This window comes from Magallana gigas, chromosome 1 (genome assembly GCF_963853765.1).
Source record: "Magallana gigas chromosome 1, xbMagGiga1.1, whole genome shotgun sequence".
Classification (NCBI taxonomy): Eukaryota; Metazoa; Mollusca; class Bivalvia; order Ostreida; family Ostreidae; genus Magallana; species Magallana gigas.
This window is the reverse complement of record NC_088853.1, coordinates 56634265-56654698: the sequence shown is the minus strand read 5'-3', so window position 1 is coordinate 56654698 and position 20434 is coordinate 56634265. Positions and strand designations below refer to the sequence as shown.

Below are 20434 nucleotides of genomic sequence, written 5' to 3'. Positions count from 1 at the left end.
GACATGATAGGATCAAAGTAAAATGTCCCACCAAGATATATAAACAAAAGTAAGCTATGTCCAACGGAAAGGGTAGCTAAAAGCCCGGACCTTGTCATGTCCGGACTTAAATGTCGCACTGTTTATTATATTGGGAGAAAAAGTAAGTTATACATGTGTCATTTTTTCAATATATTAAAAACTTTAATTATGTGTAAAAGTCATAATTGTTTTTTATTTTGATAAATATTAAGGAATATGATGTTTATAATCTTTGAAATAATTTATTTTTCATGAGGCTTGTTTGACACTTCAATAATCAAAGAGGAACACTTGATATCAACTCTTGGTCATATATTACATGTCAAAGATTAAAACATATTTATAACCCAAATTCCCACTGACCCATGACATGATTTTCTATACAAAGTTAGAATTGTTTAATTGATTAAAGCATGGCACACGACGACACATAACTCTAATGAACTTCTTAACAAGAAAAAGCAAAAATCGCAAAAAGGGTTCATTCTAAAAAGCAATCAACAGAAAAAATATAGATATTACTTCCTTTTCGGTGTAATAATAAACATGTCGTCTTTAATTTCTGTTCAGAAGAAAACACTATGTCCGTTGAAGTTTTTTATTGACTCCAAAGAATCTACAATGATAATACTTAGCCAGAGTATCCGAACACTTCAACTTCACAAAGTGTAAGGTAGTCAGTTGGCTTGGAGATCTTTACGAATCTTCCCTTTGGTAATGGGATCGGACAGGAGATGTCAACCACCTGTGACAGAGTACCGGGACCAGCAAATACACCACAGGGAGTGCTGACATCTGATTCTGTCATCCCTACAGTGACGGTAACATCCCGCAGTCGGTTAGCCGCATCTAATATATAAGACAAATAGCAGAGGTTAATGTGAAATTGTAAAAAAAAAACCCTACCAAATAAAGTAATTTAGGAAGATATCTACAGAAAGCAGAAACATTAAGGAAACTGATTGTAATAGATAGTATTTACTTCGATGCATTCAATACGTGTATTGCTGCTAATATATATATATATATATATATATATATATATATATATATATATATATATATATATATATATATATATATATATATGTATGTATCTGATGAACTATTTTTTGGCTTTAGAAATTAATAAACATAAAGAAATTTCTTTCTTTCAACGCTCGACCGAATATTGCACTTCGTAGGATGTGAATAACTTTACACCACAAGTCGTTTGAGTATAAATACTTTGTAGTTTTACAACAAAGCAGCAATATATAAGTTTTTTGCCCTTGACATGTACCTTCGTGGATGCAATCATAGCTGTGAATCGATAAAGCATAACTGTTTCTACCACTATTTTTCGTTTTACATTACCGTTTCTGTGTACGCATACTTATTCCAAATTTGTTCATTCCTCTTTAGAATATTGTGACTTAAAAAACTTCTATGACGTCACCCATTGTATTTAGTCAACGTTTATTTTCACTATGCAATCAGCAGCTGTTGGATATATAAATATCCAACTGATGGGCAGTTGGATATTTTTAATATCCAACCGCCCATCAGTTGGATATTCAAATATCCAACAGTGCATACAACAAACAAAAATGACAAAATGTTGAAAACGTGTATTTCCAACATAAATCCAAATTTATAACACAAAATCTAGTCATCCATGCATTTACATCCGATAAGCCACTAATGAAATTTCAGCAGCTATACATGTATTTCCGTTTCTTAATTTTAATACACTTGGGATCACATATTAAATCACTTCCGTAAACACTTTTAGACTTCCTCGTTGAGCCTTGAACCATAACGCCCCTTAACATTAGTTTTAACAATAAAAGGAATATTGTCGCACTATGACTTAGTAAGACTCTTATCAAAATTTTTCACAAATCATCGTCTGTTAATTTACGTCAAAATTGTGTATAGTACTGTTGGAATTATAAATGAGCTAGGTGCTATTGTATTACAGCACAGTTGGATATTTGAATGGATCATTGCTTCTTTGAGGTCCAGTGGGGGAATTTTTTTAAGTAAGATAAATATCTCGTTATTTATCCATTACATAATCAATGTAAAAAAATGCCAAATTAAAACTTGTCTCTACGATTATGTTTCCTTTTACAGTATCGTTACTCTGTATGCTTACCTATTCCATGTTTGTCCATTCCTCTATTAAAAATTCTGACAGATTCGATGGAATACACAGCCTGCAGATCCACCCTCCACCACGGATTTGTGTCTCCACCTACTGTTGATGAACACCCGTCATCTTCAAAGTCTGTTCCGTTGTTTCCATCAACTGCCATCTCCGCTGGGAAGGACTTCGGTAACCATGTAAACGTTGATGATTGTCCTGCAGGTTTATTCAATGCAAGGTTGGAAACAGCTGTCAAAAATATTTCAAAAGTGAATTTATTTAGAGATAATTTAGAGAAAAAAACTAACAATTCTTAACTTAAAACTGTTAAGCAATACACTACAATTCAAATCTATATATCAAACAAGATACTTTTACTTCAAAAGCTGTTAACAATGTACTTTTCCTATGTCATTTTTGCTTCTGCATTGTTTTACATAATAACTTAATATAATGTTGCAACTTTAATTTTCTTTTTTATTCTAGTTGAATGATCTTTTACGCACAAAAGTTAAACAAAAGTAATAATTCCGGATCCCCTCCCCCCCCCCCCCCCAAAAAAAAAAAGAAAAGAAAAACAAAACAAAAGAAAACAAAAAACAAAACACTAAAAAAGACAAACAAAAAAAACCAACAAAAAACAAAATTACGTTCCTTTAAAATTCCTCTGACAGAGAGGGGACAGGTTAACATGTTTACCTTCATTGCAGCGTGTCCCTGTCCATCCATTTGCACACGTACACGTGAAACACCCGTCGTTGTTTTTGAAAGTTCCCCCGTTCTGACATGGATTGTCCAGACATTGATTCATACCTAGCAATAATTTTTTTTTTTTAAATGACAATAAACAGTTTTTATTTAATAATGAGGGCAACATATAACCCCAAAGGGGTTCAGTTATTTGATAGTGCAATGCCTTACTATTTGTTTTTAAAGACAAATTGAAAATAAGGGCTTCTTGATAATCAGTCGAACAGACCCTTTTATGAGGTCTTCCATTTCCAACGGTAGACATTGTACTTATTTTAATGACTTTTCTTATAATTTTTTTTTAAACAATTCTTCTTACAATCTTAATATCCCGCTTGTTTTTAATCCAATTTCATTCAACTTTTAATGTTACATTCTAATTCTCGTACGGTCCTTATAGCATAAAACGCTTGGAGTTGCTACATTCTAGTTATTCCCCTTTCTACAATACCCAGAGGTACTCCCGTCCCGACAGAGACTCCGAGACGGTCTATAAAAAGTGATTTAAAATATAGACACCTTCAACGCAACTTGGTCTTCTCCGTTTTCTTTGTCGGTTTTCCAAAATTTAACCACTAAAAACTAAATAAAATTAACGTTTGAAAAACTTTTAACTGAAGCTCGTGTTTTTGCTTTGTAACTTTTTTATTTTGAAATATTTTTATATACATATAGAACAAAAGTTGTGCAAAATACCAAGGACTTTCGTTTCATCCATAAAATGGGGGCTGGCTCCTAAATATGGGGATTTTGAGGCCTTGAAAGTATTTGCTTTATAACTCAAAACGGTATATTTTTCGATATGGGCGACGCTGGAAAAGTTCTTTTATGTTGTTAAATTAATCTCATGAAACTGGTTTTGAGTGATATAGGAGTAAACAGCTTAACATGTAGACAGCTACCCGAAGCTTCCAGTTAGCAAATAAACAATAACTCCTTGTGCTTTAAAGTAAAATAAAGAAAAATATCTTTTTTGACTACATGGGATGGTAAAAATTATTAAAATAAGGTTTTTAATGTGTCCCGTGATTTTTTTTCAACTCGTTAATACATTGGGACATTTATTTTGTTTTTTTTCAGTCCTTATATTAAAACATACCTTTAAAGGCAAAGAGTAGAACTAAGTTTATCTTAAGTTAAACTTTTATCCCTTTTAATACTTAAGCACATCATACAAATCAGAACTATTTAGCATACGACAACTGCAACTGCATTCTAAATCCACCCTTCATCGGACGCTTTGTGTATATGATTACGTAACTCATTCCTCGCATGTAGCTGAGGAGAGCCATCGAACTGGATCTACTAGCGAATTGCACTTATGAAATATACTTGTCAAGCGTCGCGCGTTCTAACTTATGTCACATACAGGGTACATGTACTTGACCTTAAAGGGACATGTTTAGGATTTCGGTCATTTTTGTTTCCGTTTTGAATCATTACAACTCTTCAATAAGGCTTTTTTAACAGTCAACAAAAAATTGAGTGTCAGTCGTCGTGTGATAAACGAGATACAGAGTTTTTCAGAATAACTGAAATATGAGCTGCAATTTCCATGCTACAATTGTTTTTCACAAAAATGTTATTTTCTAAAATGACCAAAAATTTCGTGGTATATTAATTTCTGTTGGCCTTATTTTTGTGGGAAAAACAGTAAAGAAGCTTTAATTGAAGTAAAATTGAATTTTTGTCTTCCTTTACAAAAATTGTACTGTTCTATATTTCTTAAAAGAGAAATATTTCTTCTGACAAAAATAAATGATTTTTTTTTTCAAATCGTATTTATCTTAAGAGTTTATATTACATGCCGAATTAGCATACTAGCAGGTTTTTTGCAGCAAAATAAAATTTTAATATAATTCATATTGGTTTAATGTTATGTTGCTACTTCTATAATTCTTGTTGAATGATCGTCTATGCATAGAAAAATTACAATAGGAATTATTCCGGATCACGTGGCAATCCCGTGCTATGTTAGAGCAATGAAAGTGTGACATTTCAGTGCAAGGGAAAACAGATTATATATATATATATATATATATATATATATATATATATATATATATATATATATATATATATATATATATATATATATTATATATATATATAACGAATTTTGTACTAAGGTGAGATATAAAGTTTAGATATAATATTGCACTGATATAAAACAAAAACATAAACAGCTTTATTTAGCAGAAAAAATATGAAATATTCAAATAAATATCATACATACCATTTCTCATGCTCCTTTGATGTTTATACGGGGTCGATGCGTTTGTTTTTAATATGATCAAAGCAGCCTGAATCTAAAAAAAAAAAATAACTACATCATTTAAAATTACTGTTTTTTTTTTCTTTTTTTATAACACAAATCAACATTCCTTTTATAATATATTTATACTTAATCAAACAAAGAAATGTCGACATAACAAGATTTTTGAAAAAAAAATCATTGAAGTTCACAGGTCTTTACTGTCACCAGATTAATATAGCCCATACACATTTTTTATACAATACTATGCAGTACTGATGAATTCCACTTTCAGATACATGTAATCTATAGAATTAAAAAAATCTGAAATAATATTCAACAATGTTTTCATTTTATTTTTTTAATACGACATATCAAAGTAGCAAAAGTATTTAATTATATACATGTAATACACGTGCGTAGCAGTAACTTTTATATACAGATATCGTTACAATTAACAAATTTGCTACTGTATTGCATTACAAATCTCAAAAGTTTTTTAAACGTTTGTGTAACACTTTAAAATTGACAGCGCGGCCATGTAATACCGTGAGCAATTCAGTAAAGAAAGTAACGTTTCCATTCCGTTTAGATAAAAAAAAACCTGAAACAAACTCTAAGAATCGATGAAGAAACCTCAATTTGAAAACGTTTAAAGCGTTTAAGTAAACTCGTAAAACACTATTATATTGTAGTAAATTACATTTACACTAACTGCAAATAGTAATAAGAATAGTTTACCGTCATCAAGAATAACACCTTTTGCATTGTTATCTTCAAACAAGCTCTGGCACAAGTGATTTGGCTTTGACTCTGCATCATTTTTAAATGAGTTTCCTGTCATTTTTTCTCCAGTCAGATAATTTCTACAATTCAATCAAATGATGACAACAGATTTGACGTATTATGTTTCCTGGAAGAGTTGATCCTAAGGCTATACACAATCTAAAACAAATTGCCCTGATAATTTACACTGACGTTTATAAATTGCGTAATCTTAAAAAAATGACCTGCAAAAAAAATTATTAATGAAACTCAATTTTGAAAGTAAAGTTCCGTCTGGCATTTTTTTAGGATCTGTTTTCAGTTAATGGTATCAAATAAGACTTATTTAATATTCAACGCACAAATAATAAACATGTAACCTTGTGAATTTTCGATTTACCGGGTGACAATAAGAACACAATTTGTAACATGATTTTATTTTCCGACACCTGGTAAAATCAAAACTTCACAAATAAATCGATCAAAAACTAGGAAAAAAAAACATTTTTTGATGAATTTATAATGTTTACGTGAGTGTGTGGGAGTGGGGGTCAATTTTAGAAAAACAGAACCCGAAGGGAGGGATAAAATATTGTTTCTCTCACTTTTTTTGAAAAACATATTATTTAGAACATTAAAACGTTTTTAACAGTCATTTAACTAGAAAGGAAAGCGATAATATAGGCAAATTTATATTTTAACATTTAAACAAATGTTTAGTAGCATATATAAAACTAAACGAAGGGATTCTAATATATTATTTTGTAAATTGTTTGTGAAGATTATAATTCAAAAAGTGAAAGCATTCTCTGATAGAGTAGATTTAGGTTTGTGCAAATCATGGTCCCCGGGGGTAGGGTGGGGACACAATTGGGGGATAATTTATATACAGGAATATGAAGAGAAAATCTTTAAAGAAATTTCTTTTAAAAACTACTTGGCCAAGAAAGCTCAAATTGGCGTGTAACCGTCCTCAGATTATGTAGATTGTTTGTTCAAATCATGGTCCCTGGGGTAGGGCGGGGCCACAATGGGGGATAAATTTCTATATAAAGAGAAGATCTTTAAGTTAAAGTTTGTTTAAATAATAGTCCAGGGGTAGGGTGAGGCTACAATGTGGGATAAATTTTTACATAGGAATATAGAGAAAATCTTTAAAACTTTCCTTTTTAAACACTATTTGGCCAAAAAAGCTAAACTTGTGTAGAGGCACCCTTGGGTAGTGTAAATTCAAGTTTGCAAAATCACAGTTCCTAGTGGTAGGGTGGGGCCATGATGGCGGTTTGAATTTTTACATAGATATACAGATAAAATATCTTAAAATATTCTGGGAAAGTTTTCAGCCCAAAACTCAGTACTTAGTGTGAAAGCACAGGTTATGCAGATTTAAGTTTGATGAAACCATGATTCCCTAGAGAAAAGTGGGGCCACGAAATGGGGGGGGGGGTATATAGGAATAGAGAAAAATCTTCTTACACGTATAACAACAAAAGGGGCTTGTATTTACCAAGAGAAAAAGAGATGGATTAAAATTGGCAGATTTTCAATGTTTTTAGCAAGACCTACTGTACTTAGTTGTCAAGATATTTTGATACTGTAATGCTAATTTGATCAGAATTAAGGCAATTGTTGCTCAGGTGAGCGATGTGGCCCATAGGCTTCTTGGTTTTTTTTCAATTTGCGCCAGTTTCACTTAAACTCTATTCTAGTGTTGATAAAATAATTAAAACCAACTTTTCAATTAATAAACATCCAGTCAATTAATAATTTTTTATAACAATGCTTATGCTATAAACAATTTACCGAAAAAGTTTTTAAAAAATCATGTAATTCCCGAATTATCTCTGTTTCAGTTTAACTCTGTTAAAATACAAATTTTTAAACTATTTGCATCTTATGAAAAAGATAACGGATGGGAACAAAAAAATTCTTGTAGGGATAAACAAATAAATGTTTAATTTATGATTTGCTACAAGTATATCATAGTTATTATTTTTTCAACTCACATATTAAAGGATCAAAATCAGCATTACATCATGTACAATATGCACAGTACAAAGGGCGAATTTAATTTTAAGCCATTCGGTAGAATAACATTCATTAATGATACAACCATATATTATATTATGAGTAAGGGCATCCTGGTAATTGGAAAACAAAATGATAGATACTCGAAAGTTATATAGCTTCAGGGACGCAAATGTACTGCATCATTTTCTGCCTAATTCTAGGAAGATACTGCAGGCTGCTTCATCTAACATGTTTCGCTGAAATAAAGTGATGGACGAAAAATGCCCCTACATTTCTATTGATACTAACCTTAAATATCTTGATAAAATGAAAAAAAATTCTTTTCGTTTTATGATAGTAGTCGGATTTGCTTGTCATTGTTAATGTTTTACCTGTTGAACCCAAAATTAAGATTATCAAGAAAATCACTACACAAATGTTTAAAAAAAAATAAAAATGGATATGTTGTTTATAAAAGTAGTGTTTAAACGTTTACCTCTCCTTTGTAAAATAAGATAAGATGCTACCTATAAAACACAATTTGTTAAGGCATGCAACATAGTGGGCGTTACCTTGTTGTTAACAGTAAATGATAGTAAGATAAAAATATTATAAAATCTTTTATAAATAGCTTTGGCTTGAAAGTGATTTTAACTCATTTATTAGCTTTGTGCAGGAATACCTTTTTAGTCAATAGGTAGAGTCTTGCTCTCTGTTTGAAGAGCTTTTCCCCATTTGACCAATCCCCAACTGCTTAGAACAGTTCCTTTGAAATTTTTGTTCCACTAAAATATTCCAATGTGTTCTTTATTGTAGAAAGCTTCCCCATGGGAGAAAATTCCTCGTCTAACCTCTTTTTGGTATCCTCATTATTTGGAGACTGACTGAAGCTGAAACTTGTGCGGAAGCATCCCTAAGTTTTGTAGATTAAAAATTGGGAAATCATGACCTCTAGGTAGGGTGGGGCCCCAATGGGGAGAGGGGGGGGGGGCAAAACTTTACATAGGAATATGTAGAGTAAATCTTTAAAAACATTCTAAAAAACTAATCAGCCAGGAAAGCTGTAACTTGTGTGGAAGCATCCTCAGGTAGTGTAGATTTAAAGTTGTTAAAATCATGATCCCCGGGGGTCACAAGGGGGGGGGGGTCGAAGTTTTAGGTAAAAATACAATCCTGACTTCCTTCATACATTCATACACACCAAATAGAGAACTGTATTTTTTTCGGCAGAGAAAAAAAAACAAACTTCACATCAACATGTTGAGTCGTCCAATACATCATTTAATATAATTAGAATAGTTTTTACATTTCTGTATACAATCTTATCAGGAAAGGGGCAAGCTGTGTAATTGAAATTACTAATGTCTGCAAATAATTAGGTTATTTTCCTTTAGGGAAGGTAGATGTCAACGATTTCAGTTTTCACGCAATTGCTTGCAGTAACATTATCGATAGAAAGTAACAGATGCGAGAAATTATGTGTGAGGACGCGCATTTTATAGGAAAACCAAATGATTCAAGTCTGTTGTTTTTCCATATTCTATTCTGAGGTTACATAGCTTCAAGGACGCACATGAAATGCATCATTTCGTACATATTTTAAATAATAAATTACTATTGTTTTGAATTGAGTTTTATTAAAATTTTCCTTTAAATTATAGTTCTAGTCATTGTTGAACCTTCTAATTTGAGCCAATATTCACATAAACACTACACTCTCGAAAAGTTCCAAACTAACCTACAAACTATTATACTAAAATGAAAACACAGCCGCTTATTTAATACAGTATTATCCATTTCCATCATAATACATTCATAATATGAATACAAGTAAAAAAAAAAAAAACAGTTCAAAACTCTACAGAAAAATACGAGAAGGAATTCATGAAGACTTATTAATTACATTAAAATATAACCGCTCGTTGTTTTAAAAAGTATATTACGATCAACTCAAGTAGTTCCTTTCGACATCGAAAGCAAGGTTGCAGGGTAGTTAGCTAGCTGGCCCCTCAATGCTAGGAGGGTGAGTTCCGGAGGTTGTGAGTTTCTACCCCGGCAGGGTTTGAAAACAATTACAAACAGTGAGATTATGCATCAAGAATTAAGCAAACATCAGCAGAACGCTTCATATATTGACAAACATCAAAACAAAGGCGTCGAACTGACTTTTTCCAGTAAATAAGGACTGTGGAACTTTTGCAGAGATTGCCATGTAATATCATGCATCATATAATAAAAAATGTTACAGTGATGAATTATGCTTTGTTTATTTCATGTGCATATATAATTAAGTCTGTATTTTTTCTTTTAAAAATAAAAAAAATATAAAATTGACATTAAAATATATTTTTTAAGTAACACAGGTATATTTATAGGATGTTTGATCTCTAATATATTTTTTTTATATCAAAATTGGCAATAACGCATAGCTGCATTTGTAACGCAGTAACCTATCACGATTACAATATTTTTTAAAAATCCGTTGAACGAGTAAATTGGCGAATGTTACGGTTTTTGAAGTTGTTGGTTTTTTTTTACAGTTTTCCAAGACACCACAAAAACTCACAATAGCCTTGTGCGATAAATTAAACTTCAGTTTCTGTTACTGGTTAACTAGGTACGGTTTTAATGGTATAAATGTCTAAAATTCCAACATTTTTCAAGTTGTTTATGAAAAGTAAATAAATGCATAATTACGAATATGATGTCAAGTGTAAGCGATAAATCCGTAAAAATAATCGTGCAAAGCGTTGCTAAGCAACACTAGCATCCGCTAAATGCACGATGTTAACATATTCAAGGCAATTTTTACTATAAAATTTGAAAATGTATATAGAGCGCAGTCCTCGAGCAAAACGAAACATGATTTATTAAAATATGATTAAAAAGAGAAAAGATTTAAACATGATTACATTTTGCTCGAGGCCTGCGCTGATAGTTAAATTTCCCGTATTGTGACGAGTTTGAGTGGTGGATTCAGTCAGGCAGGTGCGGTTATATTCGCTGTAAAATCAATTATCGATGACGAAAATCAGACAAGATAAGATAAATTTATCTTCAGTAATTTTCATTACAAAAAAAGTTCTGATAAATTATTATCATAATGAATATAAGACGTGATCATTTTTGTTTTCACTTTAGGTCTACCGTCAACTGTATTTAGGCCTACCGTATACTGTTGAGTCATGTTTCCTTTTGTTTTCCACGTACTTGTAGGTTTTGTATAGTTTTTTCCTTATTCACACTACATACTTTGAGCTTCTTGAAACGATTCTTCGACTTGGCAAATGATTAAAATAAAATATATATAGGCCTATTCGCCATACTTCACTCTCGAGCTCTTGAAACGCCTTCGATAACAAAGTAGCACTTTTTTCCACCGCATAATATTCATATTTGTTTACAAAAGACAAGAAAACATCATTACTTCTACAATAAGTCCCATTTTTTTATAGAAATGTTCGGTGAATGATCCATTCACTCAGAAAATATCAGTAAATTTCATTTGAAACATTTCAAACGCATGTACAGAACAAGTTTGTTTACATGACGTCATATTCTTTGAGTAAGGCGGGTCGTAAGTGAAAAAAATTAACGTTAAGCTTAGCGATTTTTTTTTTTACTCGACATTGTTAGAGGACTCCCGACTTCATCAAACTAAAGGTTGCTGATGTAGACTGTCGTGCGTTTAGTTAAATGTACATGTATATATTTTTCATTTTGTTAGTTTTACTATTTTTCTGCATTAGTGAATATATTTTTTGGCAAGCACAGGTTCATTTACTTTATGTTTTAATATGTACAAATAATATTTGTACCAATAAAGCCGATAATAGTTTACAAACGTATATTTACCATTAGTATTTAAAATGAATAAAATCCATGCAAACAAGACTTTATTATTTCTGTATTGTTTGCACAAACATGAGAGAGAGAGAGAGAGAGAGTTTAAACAACGTAGTGATTGTAAGAATTAATCTTCACAGAGGCACTAAAATCATGACATCAAACATCACAAATACTGCAAAATACGTTATTGTTAGACGCATGTTTCTTGAAATGAAAAACAATTGAACGAAAATGGACTGATTTGATTGACAGGTGAAACACGTGGATCAAAACTGTTGGGTGGATCGATTAAACCACAGTGTGCATTATTTATGGTTAATTATAAAGATTTAAAAATATTTAATATCAATGTATTGCACATTTGAGAGTAAAATGACTATCATTTATCAAAAACTAATGAAATCGTTTGTTTGTTTCTTGGAACAAATGAAACCTAAAATATTATACGGCGCGCGGTAAAAATTGTACATCACATGTAAGTAATAAAGAAAAAAAATATTTAAACTCATTCTAAATATACGAAACTTTATATCATTCTCTCGAAGAAAGAACAACTTTCTGTAATCATGTCTTAGTTTTGATAACGGTAAATGTTATCAAAAGGTCAATGCCATTAAAGTTCCATACAGTTAATTCATTGAATAAATTAACTAAATATACTACTTTTATAAATCAAGAGTATGTGTTGTACCGTTGTCCCATACATTTTGTGTCACATACTGTATATTCCTTATTTTACGTGAGTACTTCATTCCGCGACTGAACTGTTTAGAATCAAATGGCGAGAATATAATATCACAAACGCCACACTTTTATCACAGTTTCAATTTGTTGACATATGTCCGAAAAATAAATGCAAGATTTTAAAAACCCGCAATATGTGCTTGTTGTGATTTTACGCGAAAATTATTTCCTCGAGTTTCATTAAGAACATTACATAAAAAGCGCCTGTTTAGAAGGGTAACAGATGAAATTGACACCCGAGAAAACCATTGTCAACGCAAAGCTGAGGTTGACAATGATGTTCGAGGGATGTCAATTTCAACTGTTACCCTCCCAAACAGGCACTTTTTTATTATACTGAATGTCGTAATTTTAGAGAAAAGTTTTCTACTTTTATATAGAAATGACGTGAATTCTACAGCGAACTGTACGCACATAGTTTACGCGCATGTAAAATTCGTTGTGTTACCCGTTGCCAAGTGCGTTGCCATCGCTGAGTGTAATAGAAGGGATTATCAACTGCGTATAAACCATACAGATTTAAGTATTTAATATGAAGGTACAATAAACAGTATTTAGCTACTGACTTTTGAGGTTTTGTTATATAATAATAATCTCGAAATATTAGGTACATGTACATGTAAATCTGCATGCAAATGTATTTTACAATTTTTTACCAAAACCCTTTGTTTTTAAAATATGTGTAATAGGTTCCGCAGGTACATGTAAGTGTTAATTTAAATTATATAGAAATAGCAACGGTAACTACTGATCGCAACTTTGTTTGCCTTTCGGAAATAACAAAAAAAAAACCAAAAAACCCGTTTAAGTAAATCGATTACGGCGACGCTTTATATTTTCAGGGACTGGACACAAACATTCAGAATATGATCGGAAAGTGCAAGATGAATAAAACAAGCGGATTGTTTATGGCATAAAAGCATTTATACTCAACGATTTCAGGCATGCATATCTCAAACAAAACTCATCGTTTATGCTGGCGAATGCGAATACGCAAACACCCAATAACAAAAACAAGTTGTTACCTTATCAAGAAAATCCCGATTTCGATTTTTGAAATTACACTGCGAGCCTAAATCCTAACGAAACTAGTTTGGATGCAAATTGAAATACGAAAATTAATCAGATTATGTTTAATTGTTAAAGACTATAATAATTTACAATATTTATTTCTTTTAAAAAAGATACCAACCCTTTCAAAAGAGAATGTATAAATGATATAACGTAATTGTAAAGGCAGATGTGTTAACATTGATTTATATATGGAGCACTATAATTTGAGCTTTCCAGAAGCACACGAGATATTGGACTTTTCATTTACCGTGAATAGATATAAGTTAATAATTATATGTACATAATAATGATCAATATACAACTTAACGTCTTATTTAACGTTACTATTATGAGGGGTGATTCATATGAATCCCATTGCTTACGTGTATAACGTTACGATGCTAAATGCGACGTCATTATAACGTGACTAAAATGACACACTATTTGAGCACTGGCACACACAAACATAGGTAATCACAGATTACAAAGCTCACCGAGACGAGATATCACCCTTATGATACTTCACCTTTATGAGACCACCTTTATCATATGAAATGAAAATCATACTTTATGATCTTGGATATTCATGGATTCTGTTTTGACACAATATCGTATATCATCTGTTAAAAAAATTGTATGACAATCATATGTTCATATGTTAATCATTACAATTATATAAAATTAAATATTGCATCCTATCACATTTACAACATATATCATATAATACAATAAAATACCATAATAAACAATGATGAGATATGATATTGCAACGTATGATATGACATTGTATTGTGTTATACGTTATTGTATTTGATCACATAATACAATATCATAATATATAAAACAATATAGTATTATATTACAGTATCATATTACATAATAACGTTGAAACATATGATATAATATTGTATAATATAGTATGATATTGTATGATGCTGTATCATTTTTGAAACATAATATGATATTGTATCATATGATACAATATAATTTGATACAACATTGTATCATATCAAATGATACAATATTATGTGATAAAGTAAAATATATAATACAAAATTATACATATTGTATCATATGATACAATAATATATTTTACAATATCATACAATACAATTTCATGTGATGTGATAATATATCATATTATAAACCAATATCATATTATACAATATTGTATGATACGATATTATATAATATTACAGTATCATATTATACAATTTCATGTGTCTAAATAACAGAATCATATTATACAATATTGTATGATACGATATTATATAATATTACAGTATCATATTATACAATTTCATGTGTCTAAATAACAGAAACTTATATTGTATTATACAATATCGTATGATACAATATTATGGAATATACAATATTGTATCAAAGGATACAATAATATATTTTGCAATATCTTATGTAATAGTATCATGTGATAAAATAATAAATTAATAATACAATATAATATTATATATATTATCATAATTATCAATACCATACATAATGATATCATGTTACAATATCATAACATAAAATAAATATAAAAAAAATTGATACAATATCATATCGCATTATATAACTTTTTATAATATTACATATGATATTATATTGTATCATATTAAACACTATTGTTTCATACTATACAATACTATATCATAGGAATCATGTTATATCAGACCAGTAATAACTAAGATATCATCGTCAGAGGGCACTAGCAATTAAAACCTTAACCTGCTCCAGCATCCGCAACCTATAGCTCAGATTCAACATCCATGCCTGTCATGTGCATCTGTATCATAAGACACACCATCCATTCAAGTTTGGTGAAGTTAGGACCTGTAATAACTAAGATATATTTTTTAGCATCCTTGATAATGGAGATCAAGCTCTGCATCTGAAGCTTCCTCTGTGATTCATTCATATTACAGTTTAATTAACTATGCAAGTTTGAAATAGTACTATTACCTATTAAACATGTGACCTGTTCCAAAAAACTTAACCATAACCAGCATCTGAAACCTATGACTCAGACTCAGCATTCAAGCCCGTCAGGTGCATCAGTATCATAAGGCGCACCATCCATGGAAGTCTGGTGTAGTTAGGACAAGTAATGACTGAGATAAAATTATCAGAGGGCACCTGTTTCAAAAACTTTAACCAGCTCTAAAAACCTTAACCTCCTCCAGCATCCAAAACCTATGGCTCAGATTCAGCATTCAAGCCTGTCTGGTGCATCAGTATCATAAGACGCACCATCCATGGAAGTCTGTTGAAGTTAGGACAAGTAGTAACTAAGATATAATCATCAGAGGGCACCTGCAACAAAAACTTAAACCAGCTCTAAAAACCTTAACCTCCTTCAGTATCTGTAACCTATAGCTCAGATTCAGCATCCAAGCCTGCCTGGTGCATCAGATATCATAAGACACACAATCAATGCAAGTTTGGTGTAGTACGGACCAGCAGTAACTTAGATATTGCTATCAAAGGGCACTTGCAACAAAAACTTTAACCTGCCCCAAAAACCTTAATCTCCTCCAGCATCCGAAACCTATAGCTCAGATTCAGCACTCAAGCCTGTCTGGTGCATCAGTACCATAAGACACACTATCCATGCAAGTTTGGTGAAGTACGGACCTGCAGTAACTTAGATATTGCTATCAATAGGCACCTGCAACAAAAACTTTAACCTGGTCCAACAACCTTAACCTCCTCCAGCAGCTGAAATTTAGGACTCAGATTCAGCATCCAAGTCTTTCAAGTCCATAAGTAGGTCCAGATGCATCATCCATGCAAGTTTGGTGAAGATAGGACAAGTAATAGCTTAGATACAGGACCTGCAACAAACACTTTAACCAGTTCCGGACGCCGACGCCGAGGGTATAGCATAAGGTCCCCCTGACTTCGTCTGAAATTACCAGAACTGTTTGTGAATGGGAGGGATACGAAAGTGAAAAGTGTAACCATCAAGGATGACAATGGGAAGTGCAAGGTGTCACTGTGGCGTGACCTGGCAGCCTCTGATATAGGAATTGGACAGCATGTTAAAATTTCAGATGTGGCGGTCCAAACTAACAACAATGAGAAGTCTGCATCTTCGACATCTCGCACCATCATTGAAATAAGGGAATGTTATCATGTCTGCATAAAACAAATCTCTATTATTTCATAAAAAATTGATATGAATGTTAGCACGAATGTTCTTAAGAAAATCAATTTTTCCAGTTGCTGTTAAGCAAATATTGCTTAAAAATTCATCTAATGGATCGTTGAAGTTTAACCCACTCATTCAGCTCAAGTAAGAACCACTAAGCCAGAAGAATTATTTAAACATTATAAAGGTATATTTCACTTTTTTTTTTGTCACCCATTTTCCATGTGAAAGCTGTGGCCACAATATGCATGATATGTGCTTAATATTTCACATATTTTTTTAGAAAAAAATCTGAAATTTTCTAATGAAAAACTTACTGTCCAGATTAGACATTATTGATGGGCCAAAATAATACCTGAATAATAATGGCATGATGGATTTTATTGTTGTGCCGATCAGGAAACAAGGTGAAAATAAATGATAAAGTTTTAAAAGAGTTAAAACAAATTACTGAAAACAAGTGAGCCATAGTGATTCTGGTAAGCATTGCAGGCATTTGAAGCAGAGCATTGAAGTCATTTGAAGCACATTTGTCTCTTTAAATGGAAACTATTAGCTTTTAACTTCCTTATTTTATTTTAATAGGAAGTAGATGCACCGAGATCAACCACGGTGACAACAGAAACCATTGCCTTCAACATGGAAGACTCATGTAAAGTGTCTGTGGTAATTAACGATGGGGAGGTATACCCTACCTACAAAGTTCAATCTAGTATATTAGCAGAATATTCAAACTGCAATGCTGAAGACTTGAATGATATTCTTACCACCAAATTGCCCTTTCAAGCAACGTTGAGCATTGAAAATGGAGAAATTGTCAACTTTGGGTAAATTTTTACACAATTGATATGATCTATTAAATATATGTCTTGAATTCATGAAAATTATTTGAAAAAATTCTTTTAGTTAATATTGTAAAATTTCTTTGTCAAACTGCAAAGATGAAGGATAAAAAAGACATTTTTTTTAAAGAATGGAATCTAAACAAAATAGAGACAAAAGAATTTTTGGTTTTTTAATTTTTGAAAATTTTGAAATAAAGATGCGAGGCATGTTTACTTTCTCTTATTCTACTTGAAGATATGTGACATGGGTTTAGTACATTTTTATAATGTTTTAATTGATACAGATATAATTTTGATGTCTTTTGTTTAGAGCCTGTCAGGTCAGTCACCATGTATCTTTCAGACCTAACTGACTGAAGATCTGCATCCATATAATGATCAGACTTCTATGTAGCTTGTCAATTTTAACACACAAGTCCATGCACTTTTTAAGTATCTAGTCAGTATTAACTTGTTAAATACTGTAAATATATTAAGGAACATGTTTATGTGTATTTTCTCACCTTTTTTTGGTTTTTGTTTTTTTTTTTGTCATAAAGAAAAAACTACGTGTATGTAACAGTACATGTATAGACATTTATTTTCCCTTTTTGAATCGTTTCTTGATAATGTTTTTACTTCCTGTTATTTTTATTATTTGATTTTAAGTACCGGTATTTATTTCGTTATAATGTTATGGTTTATATTATGGCTTGTTTACTTTGCACATGGAAAGTTTCATTCTAATTCATAAAATCATACATGTATTTGTAAACATCTGATTATTTATCGTAAACGTCAATTCCGAGATAATGTGAAAAGCACTGCGCAGCCGCGAAATCATTGAACTGCGAGCAGCCGAAGTGCAGGACGTGGCCTTGTTCGTTCTTTGCTTATAATACTTATTGTGTTTTTATAATGACGAGGTCAATATATTTATATACTTTTAATAGTGTATAAACAAATTCTGACGTGGTCAGATATTTAGTTTTGCAAATCAATAAGCCTATTGTGTTTTTTTTGTCGTGGTCAAAAACTCGTGGCTGTACCGAAATCACGTGCGTCATGGCGGACGCTAATACGGCCGTAGAGTCTCGCGAAGATGAGAAAGCTGCGAAAGGGAGAAAGAAAGTCCCAAGTAAAGGTGCGTATTCGGAGAAGACAAGCAGTACACGTTCTGCCTCCAATACTGCATCAACGAGTTCTCGTGTGCATAGTGATCATAGCAGCAATGCCGGTGGACATGACAGTGTCCCAAACGCCGAGATACTCAGTATATTGAGAACAATGTAAGAGAATCAAAAGAAACAAGATGATAGAATGGCTGAAATCGAGAACATGTGTTGTGGGTATCAGTTTAAAGATGACTATAATGATTACGGCGATTTTATTGACTACCCAGGAACTTCCGGTGAACGTTATGAGACGGCTTCGAGGAAGCGTGCATCTGAAGATGTTGATACATGTACCGACAACGGGTATGCCAATGCAGGCAGAAAACTTAAAGTCGAAGAAACGTGTGATAAACCTATCGATGACGAACTTGCTATTTTAGTGACAGATTGGTTCCGTGCCAACATACTTAATTTCAGTAGATCAACCTTGTATGTCTGGGACAGTACACAATAGTTGAGTTAGTGAATCTGTGAACACTAGTAGATGGTCTGCGGACAGCGAGGAAAGTGATTTTTATGCTCGGACAGAACATAATGATTTGTTTGATTTAAGATATGCTTTGCGTGACTCTTCTGACTCAAATGCAGATAACGTGCCGATGAGTCAGGTGAGATGTAAAAATACAGTGCACTTATATCAGCATCTTTTTTTATTTTTAGCATTATGAAGGCGAGATCATTATCAACAATTGGTGGGGAAAATACAAAGGCAACAATAAGGAGACTCTTATTACACATTATAAAAAATCCACTAGCGACCAAAATCAACTGGATTGGTAAAGGGGGAAAATTGCTTTCTCTTCCTTGCAATAAAAGGAAGTATTGAAAGGTATGTAAATAAAGAGAGGAGGAAAAAAGAGAGATAGACTTTATAAATCAAGCTTCGAGAAAACTATATTTATTTTCATTATTTCCTCTTTTAAAAAAATGAGGAAAAATCGTCTTTGCTCCAATGCTACCGATGAAGAAATATATTCTGTTGCCAAAAACTGGTTCAGATTTGCCAGTGATCGGGAGGGAGGGAGAAAGAGGAGGGCAGAGAAAAAAAGGCTTTCAGCAGCACAAAACGAAACCGAACAGGAGGGGAGTGAGCCAGAGGATTCCACTCAAGATTAAATTCTTCACATGAACTTTTTAATGACATAGCTACTTTGAAAAATTATATACAGTGCTGCTATCGTGAAAGTTGACAAAACTATCCTATCCTATCCTATATCCTGTATCCTGCATCCTATCCTGCAAAAAAGCTCTATCCTATCCTATCCTATCCCATACTTTCAAAATATAGGAATGCAAGTTAAATGAAACGAAATTTAAGAATAAAATGATTTTATCAATTAATGTAGTACTCAAAATGAATAATTAAATCTAAAAACCGAATATTCATCGAGCGGGATAATTTACTTACCTGTGCTCGGGTAAAATTAAATCGTACGCGGGATGGACACAATAACGTAAACAAACAGGTAAGCGATTCGATTTTTGATTCAATTATATGTATGCATAAAAAACAGATAAATAACTTCGATGCACTTATTGAGGAACTGTTTAGTCACATATTTTTATCAAATTATTTTCTTATCACATATAACTGAGCGTAATTCTCGTTATTCGAGCGATTCGTTCGGCGATAAATGTAAACACGATCTGGAAATAAATTATTTCTTTGGGAAGTTTACATCATTTATAGTTAAACCACTCGGAGTT

The 20434-nt window shown here is 32.0% G+C and overlaps 1 protein-coding gene across 1 annotated transcript; it reads right to left on the bottom strand.

Annotated features, from left to right (window-relative positions):
* Window positions 1-538: 538 nt before the first annotated feature.
* LOC136273970 (fucolectin-1-like) lies at window positions 539-5986 on the bottom strand. Its single transcript, XM_066079813.1, has 5 exons — window positions 5898-5986; window positions 5139-5211; window positions 2852-2965; window positions 2162-2401; window positions 539-870 (listed from the first exon to the last, which is right to left on the bottom strand). Exons 1-5 carry the CDS (start codon window positions 5976-5978, stop codon window positions 653-655), a joined length of 726 nt encoding a protein of 241 aa, XP_065935885.1. The 5' UTR covers window positions 5979-5986; the 3' UTR covers window positions 539-652.
* Window positions 5987-20434: the final 14448 nt, after the last annotated feature.